At 39.8% G+C, this 14,621-nt stretch overlaps 2 protein-coding genes across 2 annotated transcripts in view; one reads left to right on the plus strand and one right to left on the minus strand.

Moving 5' to 3' along the window:
* LOC124799259 (COP9 signalosome complex subunit 2) overlaps positions 1-11,254 on the minus strand; it is a 101,761-nt gene extending 90,507 nt beyond the window's left edge. Inside the window, exons 1-2 of the mRNA XM_047262822.1 lie at positions 11,097-11,254; positions 10,637-10,831 (exon numbers count right to left, since the gene is read on the minus strand). Coding sequence (XP_047118778.1) covers positions 10,637-10,831; positions 11,097-11,150 — 249 coding nt within the window. The 5' untranslated portion in view covers positions 11,151-11,254. The remainder of the gene's footprint in view (positions 1-10,636; positions 10,832-11,096) is intronic.
* A 159-nt stretch (positions 11,255-11,413) lies between these two features.
* Positions 11,414-14,391, plus strand: LOC124799260 (ubiquitin-conjugating enzyme E2 N). Its single transcript, XM_047262823.1, has one exon. It carries the CDS (start codon positions 11,584-11,586, stop codon positions 12,037-12,039), a length of 456 nt encoding a protein of 151 aa, XP_047118779.1. The 5' UTR covers positions 11,414-11,583; the 3' UTR covers positions 12,040-14,391.
* Positions 14,392-14,621: the final 230 nt, after the last annotated feature.

Consider the following 14,621-nt stretch of genomic DNA (forward strand, 5'->3'; position numbering starts at 1 on the left):
CATTGAGAGTTGAGTTACACCTCCTGAACCCACACTGGGAGCGACTTAGTAGGGACTTGGTTTCGAGAACTCACACTAGGTGCCAGTTGATCATACACTCCAATGTCTTTCCTATGCAGCTTGTCAGACAAATTATGATAACTACTGACGTTAGTCCACTCCTTCCCAGATTTTCAAATCAGGATTAAAATAGATTATTTCCATGAATTGTTAAAGTCTCCTGTCATCCAAATTGCATTAGAGAGGTGAAGGAGGACCACCTCTGACTGCAGGTCCAGCTGCTCCAACATTCTGGACATTATACGGTCCTGATTGGGTGGAGTATCACGAACTACTGACAATGCAGAAGCCAACTCTCATAGAGAGAAAAGCTGGTTGTATTCCTCAATGTTGGTGGAACGGAAATCAAAACCAACCCTCTCCTGATTGGTTAGTTGGAGATAATAGAGACTAACCTACAAGGTTATCAGTCCCTTCAACACTCTACTGCATATCGCAATAATTATGGAAAGCTGGATTCTGGTTTTGAACAGCTATAATGGACTTATACAAGTGATCCACTGAGTGAGTAGTGTCTCTCGGCAATGTTAGGAGACACCCTTGCTCTCATATGGCAGCAATTTGTGGTCGTGATTTCTGCCTCGAGATCTTCCCAATGGTTTTACTTGCAAATGTGGATCTAGTAACAGAGTTCACGAACTCTAGTCAAAACCTCTGCTTACTCTCCTGAATTATTCCTCCTTGCCTTTGCCTACGCCACTCAAAAGGTTGCAAGAGTGACATCTGTACAGCACTGATTGAATCTTCGCATAGGAGTCCTGCTGCATTGATTGCAGAATGACAATCATCATCCCACAAAGTAACAGGCTGCCTCCCAGATGTTCCTGCTTTCTATGGGATGAATGCATGTGCAGTGTGGTGGTTCACAGTTGTAATATGATTCACCCAGTTGTTGATACTGTAACAATATTCTAAAAGAGCCAACTGCCTGTAAAACATTCAGCTAGACCTGCAGAGCCATTGTGGCTGCTTCCCTCCAGGATATGCTCCATCGGCAAAGGGATCCAAATAGCATGAAGGTCATCTTTCACTCTCCATTGAGCAGTGTCTGCAAATGCAAGCAAGCAGAAAGAGAGGTCAAAATTTTCTAACAGCCCCTCAGGTCAAAAAGCCAAATAATGGTGTATCACACTCAATGGTGTTATTCTCTACAACACAGGAAGAAGTCTATAAAGCAGTCAGCAAACTGAAAAACAAAAACTCAGCTGGTCTGGATGAAGTCCCCATTTTTATAATTAAGGACTGTATCAAGAGCCTACTTCCACTTTTAGTTGACATTATAAATCAATCTTTCAAGCGGGGCTACTTTCCAGACTATTTAAAATATGCGAAATTACTACCTCTCTTCAAAAAAGGTGATGCAGGAATAATTGAAAATTATAGGCCAATTTCTCTACTATCATGCTTTGCAAAAATATTAGAAACTATTATGAAAGATAGGCTAATCAATTATTTAAATAAATACAACTTACTGTCTGTTGACCAGTTTGGATTTCGATCAGGGAAAAGCACAGAATCAGCAACAGCACACCTCACAAAACACATTCTAGAAGCATTAGATAAAGGGAACTACACAACAGGTATATTTCTTGATCTAACTAAAGCGTTTGATACAGTAGACCACAACATATTGTTAAATAAATTAGATGAACTTGGAATTAGGGGACTTGTGAAAAAGTGGTTCCGGTCATATCTAAAAAATAGAAGACAGATAACTGAAATCTCACATATTTCAAGTTGCTCAAACTATATTGTAAAGTATACTTCAGACCCAAATTATGTAAATATAGGTGTCCCACAGGGTAGTGTCCTTGGCCCAGTACTATTCCTCATTTACATAAACGACTTCCCACAGAGCATCAAGCATGGACAAACAATATTGTTTGCAGATGACTCAAATGTTCTAATCAGTGACAAATCACCAGATGCACTAAAAGAAAAAGCCGAACAAACACTAAACAGTGTACGTGAGTGGGCATCCAATAATAAACTAACACTAAATCTTAAAAAAACAAATGCTGTTAACTTCTATGTCTGCAAAAAACCACACTTTAACAACTTTAAGTTAAACAATGAAACTATAGAATGTGTAGACTACACAAAATTTCTTGGTATGCATGTTGACAGTCAGTTAAAGTGGGAAGAACATATTAAAATACTTAGTAACAGAATCGCTACAGCATGCTATGCTCTGAGAATTCTGACTGCAGTTTGTGATACTACATGTGTCAGATCTGTATATTTTTCTTATATCCACTCTGTTATTACCTATGGAATAATATTTTGGGGAGTCAACAGTAAAAATATTCAAATAGTTTTCAAATTACAAAAAAGAGCAATTCGTATAATAACCAAGAGTGGCAGTAGGGCTCACTGCCTTGAACATTTCCAAAAGCTGGAAATCCTAACTGTCCCCTGTGAATACATTTTTCAAAGTGTTATGTATGTAAAAAAAAATATTGACTGCTATATGAAAAATTCATTAGTACACAGCTATGAAACTAGAAACCAATTCAATCTGCATCTAGAGAGGAAAAATAAAGTTAAAACTCAGCAGAGCTTGTTGTACAATGCTGTTAAATTATATAATAAATTACCCCAAAAAATAAGAGATATTGACACAATCGGACAGTTCAAAACAAAACTAAAATTTTTTTTATTAAATAAAAGTTATTACGCAGTAACGGACTATCTGAATTAAAACATGTAGTGTAATTAAAGTAGCCTGCATTGTAATACATGAGGAAATAATTATGATATGTAATCAAAAATTGTACAGTACTATAAGAAAATTACAAATTACACAAGGATATAAAACTAATTTAAGATACCTCAAAAATGTGTGTAAATACTAATTTTATGTGTATAATTGTAGGTATATTGTATTGTATATGATTTTGCTGACGAAATCCACACAATGTAAATTGTTACATGGATTAATAAAGAAATCAATCAATCAAAAAACAGCCATAGACAAAGCTGCAGAAGTGCTGAAGTGCAGCTTGACCCACATTCATCAATATGTCACCTGTGGCTCATGTCAGATCTTCAAGTAATCAACCCCTAGGGCAAATGGTGTTAGAAGACACTGGTGCACTGTATGCATCAAATTCCCCTAAATGGCCAGGTAAGTTCATCAAGGTGATGTGATAGGATCTAACTGTTAATGGGCTCATGGGGAGGTAAGCACACAGAGCACATCATGGGCCCCTATCTGAACATCGATCACTTGTAGCGCTGTGGTTACGGGCACAGGTGAGGAGTGGAAAGTGATATTGATGAGCACTGCTACTCTACCTTTCACCCTGTCACCAGTAAAGTCATCTTTTCTGTAGAGTTGATAGCCTCCAGGTACATGTTCACCATTCTATTTAAAATGAATGAGGTCTGTCCCGTATGAGAAGTCTCAATTCCTTCAGATGAGTCTTTTATTCATTCGTATTCCTCTGGAGTATGGGAGCCATTTCAGCAGTGTGGTTTCGAGTTACTCTATCCTTGCACTGGCTTGTTGAGGCACTTTTAGAGTGAGGGAGAGTGGATGGGCTGCCAGGGTCTGATGATGAAGCATCAAAATCCACATTGTCATCATTAGTCAAATGTTCCAGAATTATATCAGACAGTGCTTGGAACAGCTTCTGACCTGAATTTTGTGACCCTTTCCCTGCTCCCTTTTCCTTTGAGGACAATGGGGAAAGAGGCTGTTGAGAGGCACTCTGCTTTCAGGATTCCTTCACAATGCTTGCTGCAAAAATGCTGCTGGTCTGTCCTGTCGTAGCTGCCTGGATCACTACGCCTTTGGCATGTACAGCTGTCAGCATAGGTGCTGTTGACAGATAATGGTAAGCTGGATGTCGTCTGTGTTGAGGCATCAACCCTGATAGCAGGTTTCTGTACCACAAAAGTATTCAAAGTGGCCAAAAGAGGAGATTTCGCTGCCTTATATTCCTTTTTGGTTCCAGGACAGCAGATCCATTTGGCCATTTATTTCATGAAGTCTGCAGGCCCCAGCAAAAACAGGGCAGTCTCAGCTCCAGAATGGGTGGCTCCCAGAGCAGTTGCTGCAGATTGCTTGGGACATAAAGTCAATCCCAGCTTCATGAATTGCATTTCCACACTTCCTATTGGTCAATTCACCTCTGCAACTCAGCACTGTTTGCCAAATTTGTAACACTGCATAGGGTGAGTTATGTAAGGCTTAACCTTAAGCCAAAGGAAACCTGCCATAATCTGTTCAGGCAGTATTTCAGAATAGAAGGTCACAATGAAAGTGGCAGTCTTCTCAATTTCTCCATTACTACTTCATGTACTTTGCTCCACATCCACTGTCCCCTGCAATTCCCATTCATGTTTGAGTAACTCGAAACCACACTGCTGAGACGTCTATGTCCACAAATCACAGCATGTGACATTTGCTTCAGTCAAGGGAGTTATGCAACTCAAATCGGCATCTATTTATAGCCCCATGCTGTGTTTTAAACCTGTTTGTTTTAAAGTTTCTTCCAGTGTCTGTATACCATGAAGAGTCCCATCATGAACTGTTCTACTGGGTATGTATCTATCCACTTCATGGTCAACTAGTCTTTTAATAAACATGCCTACACAGTGTGTACAAATAAATTCAGAAACAAGACTGGAAAGTGAATTATAAGTAAAGAATACAGCATAGTGAATGAATTTAAAGCCAGTATACCAGAAGATCTACTTTCACAACATGTTATTTAAAATTATAAAATGCAGTATTGTACACTACATAATGTAAAATAAATTAATATGTAATGCATGAAGTCTAGTGTGCAAACATAATGTATTACTGCAACTGTATTAATTAATTATTGTAAGTACATTAATGTAATGCACAAAGTCTGCTATATAAACATAAAAATAGTTCTGTTATCATAGTTTACATAAAGTTCAGTGACATCAAATGCAAGGAAAATGCTCTAAGGTAAATAAATCTGTTCTACTCTTAAGATAATTACTGCATCAGCTTGTAAACTGCCAGTAATTCTAGCTTTTGGGTAGCCAGGTCAACTCTTGACCTACATTCAAAGAGCTTTTAAACACAATATTCAATATCCTATAGGACTTCATTTAATTTCTGTAAACACAGCCACTCCGCTTCATTTTACTGGTTCTACAACGATATACCAGCTTGGGGTCAATTCAAGTGTCCAATTCCACTCGTCAGCTTTCGGGACTAGTACACAAGAAACAAAAATTCCCAAATACTGGAACCGGTAACTAGAACTGACCTATATAGGTTAATTCTAGTTACCGATTCCAACCATCCCACAGTTCATTATTTAGACCATATTAACAAATTTGTGCTCTAAAGTGTTACAGGATTTCTACATATGGTATTACTCTCTTCACTACTATATAAAAAAAGAAAAATTTGGAAGTTGTACCTACAATATTAGTTACTTTTTAATAGTAGGTCTGGGATCAACAAGAAATCTAGAAAAAAAAAAAAAAAAAAAAAAAAACACAGTCCACACGTTTACTGCAAAAATGTCCAAAATTATGAACATGAAACAGCTGGAATTAATTAATACAGTTGCAGTAATACATTATGTTTGCACACTAGACTTCACACATTACATCTGCATTACATATTAATTTATTTTACAATATGTAGTGTACAATATTGCATTTTATAATTTTTATAACATGTCACGAAAGTACTAGTAGATCTTCCGGTATATTCCAACTGTTGGACTCCTCCTATATAGGTCAATTCTAGTTACCAATTGCAGCCAATCGATGATTCATCTAATTAGATAATTTTTTCAGCAGGTGTGTGCACAAGAATTTACGCAAATAACATTTCTGCACTGTTAATTGCTCTCTGAACCACTGCAAAAAAGTTTCTAAAATTAGAATTGACCTATATAGAGAGTCAGTTCTACTTACCAATTCCAATTTCTCTTAATGGTTCAAATGGCTCTGAGCACTATGGGACTTAACATCTTTGGTCATCAGGCCCCTAGAACTTAGAACTACTTAAACCTAACTAACCTAAGGACATCACACACATCCATGCCCGACGCAGGATTCGAAACTGCGACCGTAGCAGTCACGCGGTTCCAGACTGAAGCGCTTAGAACCGGCCGGCCAATTTCTCTTATATATTGCAGTACTTTTACAGTGCAATTACAAATGTCAGAATGCTATTACGTTTCAGCATAAAACAACAACTGCAAAAATAATTTACAAATGAATCATGGAGCGGTTGGGATCGGTAACTGGAAATTACCTATGTAGGTTAATTCTAGTTATCGATTCCAATATTCGTTATATTTTTGGGGTTGGGTTGTTTTGGGGAAGGAGACCAGACAGCGAGGTTATCGGTGTCATCGGATTAGGGAAGTATGTCAGCCGTGCCCTTTCAAAGAAACTATACCGGCATTTGCCTGTAACGATTTAGGGAAATCACGGAAAACCTAAATCAGGATGGCCGGACGCTGGATTGAACCGTCGTCCTCCTGAATGCATGCGAGTTCAGTGTCTAACCACTGCGCCACCTCGATATATATATTTTTGGGGACACACACACAAGCTGAGCATTGGCTTTTCTGTTAGAATTTAGTGTGTGGTTTCTCCACATTTCACGCTACCGTTTCATAACAGTCATTCATTTCATTTTCCTGATTTTCTGTTATATTTTAGTTTCTCCCCACCCAAAACCACAATTTTCCTGTGCTTCTCCTGTTAGATTTAATTATTAATAGTAAAATTAATGCTGTTTTATAACAATTAGACTTCATCATGTACTTCGCTGTAATACAATTTAAAGATGCTCCGTGTTTTTCTACTCGCATAAATTATAAGAATACTTCTTATTGGACATGAAAATTTGTTTCTAATTCTGGTTCTTAACTATTTCCATTACCTTCAATTTGTTTTGATATAATTCATGACTAAGTAAATAACTGCGAGAAATATGACCGTATGCTGCATTCAATTGCTTGTGAGTATAATCTGTTGCTTTCACAGATTGCCTAAACACTGCATCTTTGCCTTAGGTACACTATGTCATCAAAAGTATCTGGACACCCAGCTGAAAATGAGATACAAGTTCGTGGCACCCTCCATAGGTAATGCTGGAATTCAATATGGTGTTGGCCCATCCTTAGCCTTGATGACAGCTTCTACTCTCCCAGGCATACGTTCACTCAGGTGCTGGAAGGTTTCTTTGGGAATGGCAGCTCATTCTTCATGGAGTGCTGCACAGGGGAGAGGTATTGATGTCAGTTGGTGAGGCCTGACACAAAGTTGGCATTCCAAAACATCCAAAGGTGTTCTATAGGAGTCAGGTCAGGGGTCTGTGCAGGCCAGTCCATTACAGGGATGTTACTGTCATGTAACCACTCTTTCACTAACTGTGCATTATGAACATGTGCTCAATCATGTTGAAAGATGCAATTGCCATTCCCGAATTGCTCTTCAACAGTGGGAAGCAAGAAGGTGCTTAAAACATCAATGTAGGCCTGTGCTGTGATACCAACATGCAGAACAAGGTGTGCAAACATAAACACACCATAACACCAACACCTCCGAATTTTACTGTTGGCACTACACCTGCTGGCAGATGACATTCACCGGACATTCGCCATACCCACACCCTACCGTCAAATCGCCACATTGGGTACCATCATTCAACACTCCACAAATGTTTTTCCACTCTCAATCATCCAATGTTTACACCTGTAACACCAAGCGAGGCGTCATTTGGCATTTACCGGCGTGATGTGTGGCATATGAGCAGCCATTCGACCACGAGATCCACGTTTTCTCACCTCCCGCCTAACAGTCATAGTACTTGCAGTGGATCCTGATGCAGTCTGGAATTCCTGCGTGATGGTCTCAATTGATGTCTGCCTACTACACATAACGACCCAACTGTCGGTGGTCTCTGTCAGTCAACAGATGAGGTCAGACTGTTCGCTTTTGCGCTGTGTGTGTCCCTTCACGTTTCCACTTCACTATCACATCGGAAACAGTGGACCTAAAGATGTTTAGGAGTGTGGAATTCTCACTTAGAGACGTATGACCGCCCCATTCTGCTCTCCCACGATGTCTAATGACTACTAATGTCACTGATATTGAGCACCTGGCAGTAGGTGGCAGCACATTGCACCTAAAATGAAATACGTATTTTTTTGGGAGTGTCTGGAGACTTTTGATCACAACCTATATGACGTCATTGCTCAAAGTCAATGAGTGGTCACTAGAATTTACTCAAGCTTGGATCCACATAGATAAGGCTGTTTATGTGTTTCTTCAGTGCCATACTGTGTGTGGAGACAAATTTGAACTGAGAATATTGTCCCCTCCCACACTCAACAGCTAATCCATTTGTTATTCTGGTTGAGGTAAACTACACTCCTGGAAATGGAAAAAAGAACACATTGACACCGGTGTGTCAGACCCACCATACTTGCTACGGACACTGCGAGAGGGCTGTACAAGCAATGATCACACGCACGGCACAGCGGACACACCAGGAACCGCGGTGTTGGCCGTCGAATGGCGCTAGCTGCGCAGCATTTGTGCACCGCCGCCGTCAGTGTCAGCCAGTTTGCCGTGGCATACGGAGCTCCATCGCAGTCTTTAACACTGGTAGCATGCCGCGACAGCGTGGACGTGAACCGTATGTGCAGTTGACGGACTTTGAGCGAGGGCGTATAGTGGGCATGCGGGAGGCCGGGTGGACGTACCGCCGAATTGCTCAACACGTGGGGCGTGAGGTCTCCACAGTACATCGATGTTGTCGCCAGTGGTCGGCGGAAGGTGCACGTGCCCGTCGACCTGGGACCGGACCGCAGCGACGCACGGATGCACGCCAAGACCGTAGGATCCTACGCAGTGCCGCAGGGGACCGCACCGCCACTTCCCAGCAAATTAGGGACACTGTTGCTCCTGGGGTATCGGCGAGGACCATTCGCAACCGTCTCCATGAAGCTGGGCTACGGTCCCGCACACCGTTAGGCCGTCTTCCGCTCACGCCCCAACATCGTGCAGCCCGCCTCCAGTGGTGTCGCGACAGGCGTGAATGGAGGGACGAATGGAGACGTGTCGTCTTCAGCGATGAGAGTCGCTTCTGCTTTGGTGCCAATGATGGTCGTATGCGTGTTTGGCGCCTTGCAGGTGAGCGCCACAATCAGGACTGCATACGACCGAGGCACACAGGGCCAACACCCGGCATCATGGTGTGGGGAGCGATCTCCTACACTGGCCGTACACCACTGGTGATCGTCGAGGGGACACTGAATAGTGCACGGTACATCCAAACCGTCATCGAACCCATCGTTCTACCATTCCTAGACCGGCAAGGGAACTTGCTGTTCCAACAGGACAATGCACGTCCGCATGTATCCCGTGCCACCCAACGTGCTCTAGAAGGTGTAAGTCAACTACCCTGGCCAGCAAGATCTCCGGATCTGTCCCCCATTGAGCATGTTTGGGACTGGATGAAGCGTCGTCTCACGCGGTCTGCACGTCCAGCACGAACGCTGGTCCAACTGAGGCGCCAGGTGGAAATGGCATGGCAAGCCGTTCCACGGGACTACATCCAGCATCTCTACGATCGTCTCCATGGGAGAATAGCAGCCTGCATTGCTGCGAAAGGTGGATATACACTGTACTAGCGCCGACATTGTGCATGCTCTGTTGCCTGTGTCTATGTGCCTGTGGTTCTGTCAGTGTGATCATGTGATGTATCTGACCCCAGGAATGTCTCAATAAAGTTTCCCCTTCCTGGGACAATGAATTTACGGTGTTCTTATTTCAATTTCCAGGAGTGTATAAGTAGTCTTCTCAGCAATGTGTCTGATGATATCTTCTATTGAGTAATTACGATTGCAATCCAAACTATTGCTGCACCATTACTTTCATCTTACTAAAATCTTTTCCAAGAAGTGTAAATCATAGTTGCTCTCACTGAGCACAGCAACTGGTTTAACATTACTAGGTAGCTAGTAATTATCACCCAAAGGTTTTTATAAAGATCTGGCATTCTGTTCCTTGGCAGCTGCAGCAGTAAGTCATTAAATCCTTTCTTGTCTCACTTTTGCTTGCACTTTATTACACAGACTGTGAAGGTGGAGTCCAAACTTGGTTTGTCACTTAACTGGAGTGGTAAATTTAGCCATCTGAAATGAATTACGGACACCTGCATGACTAAATTTACAAAAACTGGGCAGGAATTTCAAAGGCTCTTCCAAATATAAGCTCTCATAGGAGGTGCTACTGATGGAAAGCTACAACTAGCACCAGTTTCATGTAGGATATTGAAAAACGCATTGAACTTCTGGTAGTTAACACTAAATGTCCAGCTCATGAGTATCTAGATTGAAAACATTCTACATAAACGCCACACATTGAAGAATATATAGACTCCCTCCTTGTCGTTTCCTATGGGAGGCAGTAAAGCAAGATGCCCACCCAAGTGTTCTTCCTTTATTAAAATTGTCCTCTAACAGATCTGTCAAGCCGTTCATGTGATGAAGGAAGAACACCAATGTTGGTCCTCTGACTTACTATTTCTAAAGAGAAATCTTAGTACAAAACTTACCAATTTGAAGTTTATCTTAATCATCTGTTTAAGGGCCTTAAACCCCCACTCTCCTTTTTCTCCGCCTTCAAGATCAAGTACTTTCTGAAACGAAGCAAGGGCTGCTTTTGGATCATCTTCTTTCAATGCTTTCGAATTGTAGTATTGATTCTCAAGATCGACATCTGGCTCAGAGTTGCTGTCTTCGGAGTATTCCTAATGGAGAGGCAAGCAATAACATCTACAGCTTAACGTTCTATTTTGACTTCTTTTTGAAATACTGCGTTCACTATAGAATATTGTGGACACAATCTATAAAATATCAGAAGTTAGTTGCCAGATTTACAAAGAAAAACATAAAACAATTCGACAATGTTTATACGATGACTACATAAAAAGAGGTGAAAATGAAAACAAAACTCATTTGTCTTAACATGTCACGGAATGATTAACTGCAGCAACATGTAGTAATATCCAATACCAAACCATAGTCCTCCTCTTCTTCACACATGAAATCAACTTCACAATCAGACATATTAATATTTACTTCGGCTGAACCTGCCGTCCTCTGTATACAGTATATACTAAACTACACAGATGCAATGAACTTCACCACGAAGATATTGAAGCGGAAGAATCGAGAAGCATTGTGGTTGTCATTAATTTTCAAATAAATTACAGACTTGGGCTGTATCCGTGATAAGTAATTTTTCCCTCTGATAAAAAATTTCGGTTTGTTTACCAAAGTGACTTGGACCCACTCGACTCACGAAAACGGAACAGCATAAAATGATATCTTTGTGACAGGACGAGCTACAAAGACAAAAAAGAAACACTCACCTCTGTTGCGAATTCGGAATTTTATTCCTACGGTTGTAAGAAGCTGTGGCAAGTTGTGATTAGGTAGCATTTTGTCTTGTACGCAGTACAAGGCGTAACTCTTGTATTTTTAAGAAGTTTACGTCAACATGACAGCATTACCTAGGAGAATTATCAAGGAAACTCAACGCTTGATGCAAGAGCCTGTTCCAGGAATAAGTGCTGTGCCGGACGACAGTAACGCACGATACTTTCATGTAATTGTCACCGGTCCTGAAGATTCACCGTTCGAAGGAGGATTATTTAAGTTGGAGCTTTTTCTACCGGAGGATTATCCTATGTCTGCGCCAAAGGTTCGATTTATTACGAAAATATACCACCCTAACATTGACAGACTTGGCCGCATTTGCTTGGACATTCTAAAAGATAAGTGGAGCCCGGCCCTTCAAATTAGAACGGTGCTTTTGTCTATTCAAGCCCTTCTTAGTGCTCCAAATCCAGATGACCCGTTGGCTAACGATGTTGCTGAACTGTGGAAAGTAAATGAAGCCGAAGCCATCCGTAACGCGAAAGAGTGGACAAGAAGATATGCAATGGACAATTGATATGCATCGATTCTAAGGAAAGGTTAAGAGCGTTGTATGGGTTTATTTTTTTTATGAAAACTATTTCACTGAATCTGTATCACCATGTTATATTTTAAGTAAGGTTTTTTGCCAAGCTAGGTTGTCGCTGGTAGGAGAAATACACTAAACTTGTCATACCTTTTGTAAATGTGAAATTTCCTATGAAACCCATACGTTGCTAATTATAATCATGATTTACGCGTGAGAGTATAGTATAAGGTAAAACAGAAAGAGCGGTGATTTCAGATGTTATTCCATGAATCTGTCCATTTATATTCATTGTGTACTCTCATTTTTGTGTTTATTATCTTTCGAAATACTTCACACTTACAGATCATGTGCATTTAGCTACTGTTGCTGTAAATATTGGAGAGTACCTTCAGCTTAAGTCTTCTGACATTTCGCCCTGGCTTCAGTTTGTCACCAGAGACCAATTTAGTGAATGCGGCTTGATGTACTACCAGTGTAATAATGTCCATATTAATTGTAAAGTCCACCTTGTTTATGGCAAATTTTATCAGAGCAGACATTAGTATGATATTGATAATTTTGCTGCATAAAGTATGTATTATTTGTGATTTCTGTTTTTGTGGTATTGATGCAGCCTTTTGTCATGGACAGCTTTAAATTATGTCTGACTTGGTGTAACACCAAGAGTAGTGGTAAGTAAGACACCTTTATATAAAATTTTTGTCAGGCGTTGTGAATTAAAACATTATTTCCTTCGTAACAAGTGCCGGTCAAACTACGAATGAATGAATGTTCCAGTGTGAATACTTACCTACTTGATCTCTCTTATCTGGCTTCTAGGCAGGCAAGGTGCATACACACATTAACAGAAACAACTTACAGGAGATCTTTCATTTCCAGTTTGTTTTTAAGAAACTGTACTGATGTATTTTATTCGTTGAAAGTATCTGTGTAATTGTATTGTATGTGACTAGAGATTTATGTGGATTTATCTGTTTTACCAGCAATATGTGCCTGTTTGCCACTGAGCAGTTTCAGTGGTTGAAAAATTAGCAATCCTTTGGTTTTAAAGGCTTTGTAGAATGTCTTGACCTTGTGTTGATATAACTTATTTCTGGAGCTGTTTAATTACTTATGTTTAGTCACAGCAAGAAATTTAAATTGATGAATGTCTTTAGATTTAATAAATATTAGACTTGTAAATATACATTTTTGTTTTGAATTTTATACCACAATAAATGCGTGCAATCCGTTTTCCATTTTCAGTAACTTTTTTTTTTTTACACTCAACACCATTAGCATGTGAGGAGTTATGCATTTAACATGCAGTTGTAACTTTCATTGGACTGTCAAAGTTAAATGACAGTCATGTAAAGAAATACTTGGTTGGAACTGAAACAGATTGTATGTTTTGTTGTCTTAAATTTGGTAGTAGAAATTGCCAAAATCTTCAGAAAAAAGTTATTCTACAAGCTTATCAAATGATATTCCTTTACTTTTTGCGAAATTGCTGTCTTTAAAATACTTATTTTCATAACTTTGAGACAGAGAAAATACTATTACAGCATAGTGATAGTTTGTGTAAACTCCAATTTGTTATTGTGCCATACATTGCTCAAAAGGGTAGAGTGCAGTTTTATTTTGTGCTGGGACTCTCATGTGGCACACCTTCATTGTGTATAAAGGGCAGCGCATTTTCTGAAATCTGCTCAGGTATGTTTCGTAGCTTGTAAACGAAGGCATAAATCATTTAATAAATTGTGGTTGTAGAGGGAATTTACATGTAGTAGGCCCAATTCCAGCTGTGAATATTATGGCATTGTTTTTATGATGACTGAACTAACTGGCTGTGTATTAGTTGGTAAATATGTGAACTGATGAACAGAGGTTTGTGTATTGATTGAGCAAGTAGGTCCAATTCTAGTTTTAGATGTGTGGATACCATTTACGGTTATTAACTCAAATATCAATATTGTTACTGTGCAGCACAATTAAAATTGTGCTGACACAAATTGTGTGTGCTTTTATCAGCAGGAAGTTTGCTGTGGATGTATTTTACTGAAATTGCAGGATCTATGGGCAGTGATTTGTTTCATTTATTAAACTAACATTACAAATTTTGTGATTTTTGTTTTATTAGGTGTAGAACATGTTTCATGAAAAAATCCTCACATTATAAACATTATTCTTAATGATTTCAACCATCCAAAATAGCTGTGTAGTGGTTTCAGAACAGGTACTGAGTGTGCAGTGCCTCTCATTTAGTATATCAGTTTTAACTGAATTTCCTTAAGAGATTAATGTAGAGGCAACATATTTATTTCTGTATTTCAGAGTTAGTAAAATTGCTGTTACAATATACATCAATCTTTTTCATTTCTGGAACTACATACCTGTGGTATTGCACGGACGAGTTTTTAGACTTGGAAGTCTTGTGGCAGTTCTCAAATGGTGCTAGTATAAATTTAGTGTGTGTGTGTGTGTGTGTGTGTGTGTGTGTGTGTGTGTGTGTGTGTGTGAGTGAGTGAGTGAGTGAGTGAGAGAGAGAGAGAGAGAGATACAAATGATAAGAATTTTGGAGGGTGGTCAAT

The sequence above is a fragment of the Schistocerca piceifrons genome, chromosome 5, assembly GCF_021461385.2.
Source record: "Schistocerca piceifrons isolate TAMUIC-IGC-003096 chromosome 5, iqSchPice1.1, whole genome shotgun sequence".
Classification (NCBI taxonomy): Eukaryota; Metazoa; Arthropoda; class Insecta; order Orthoptera; family Acrididae; genus Schistocerca; species Schistocerca piceifrons.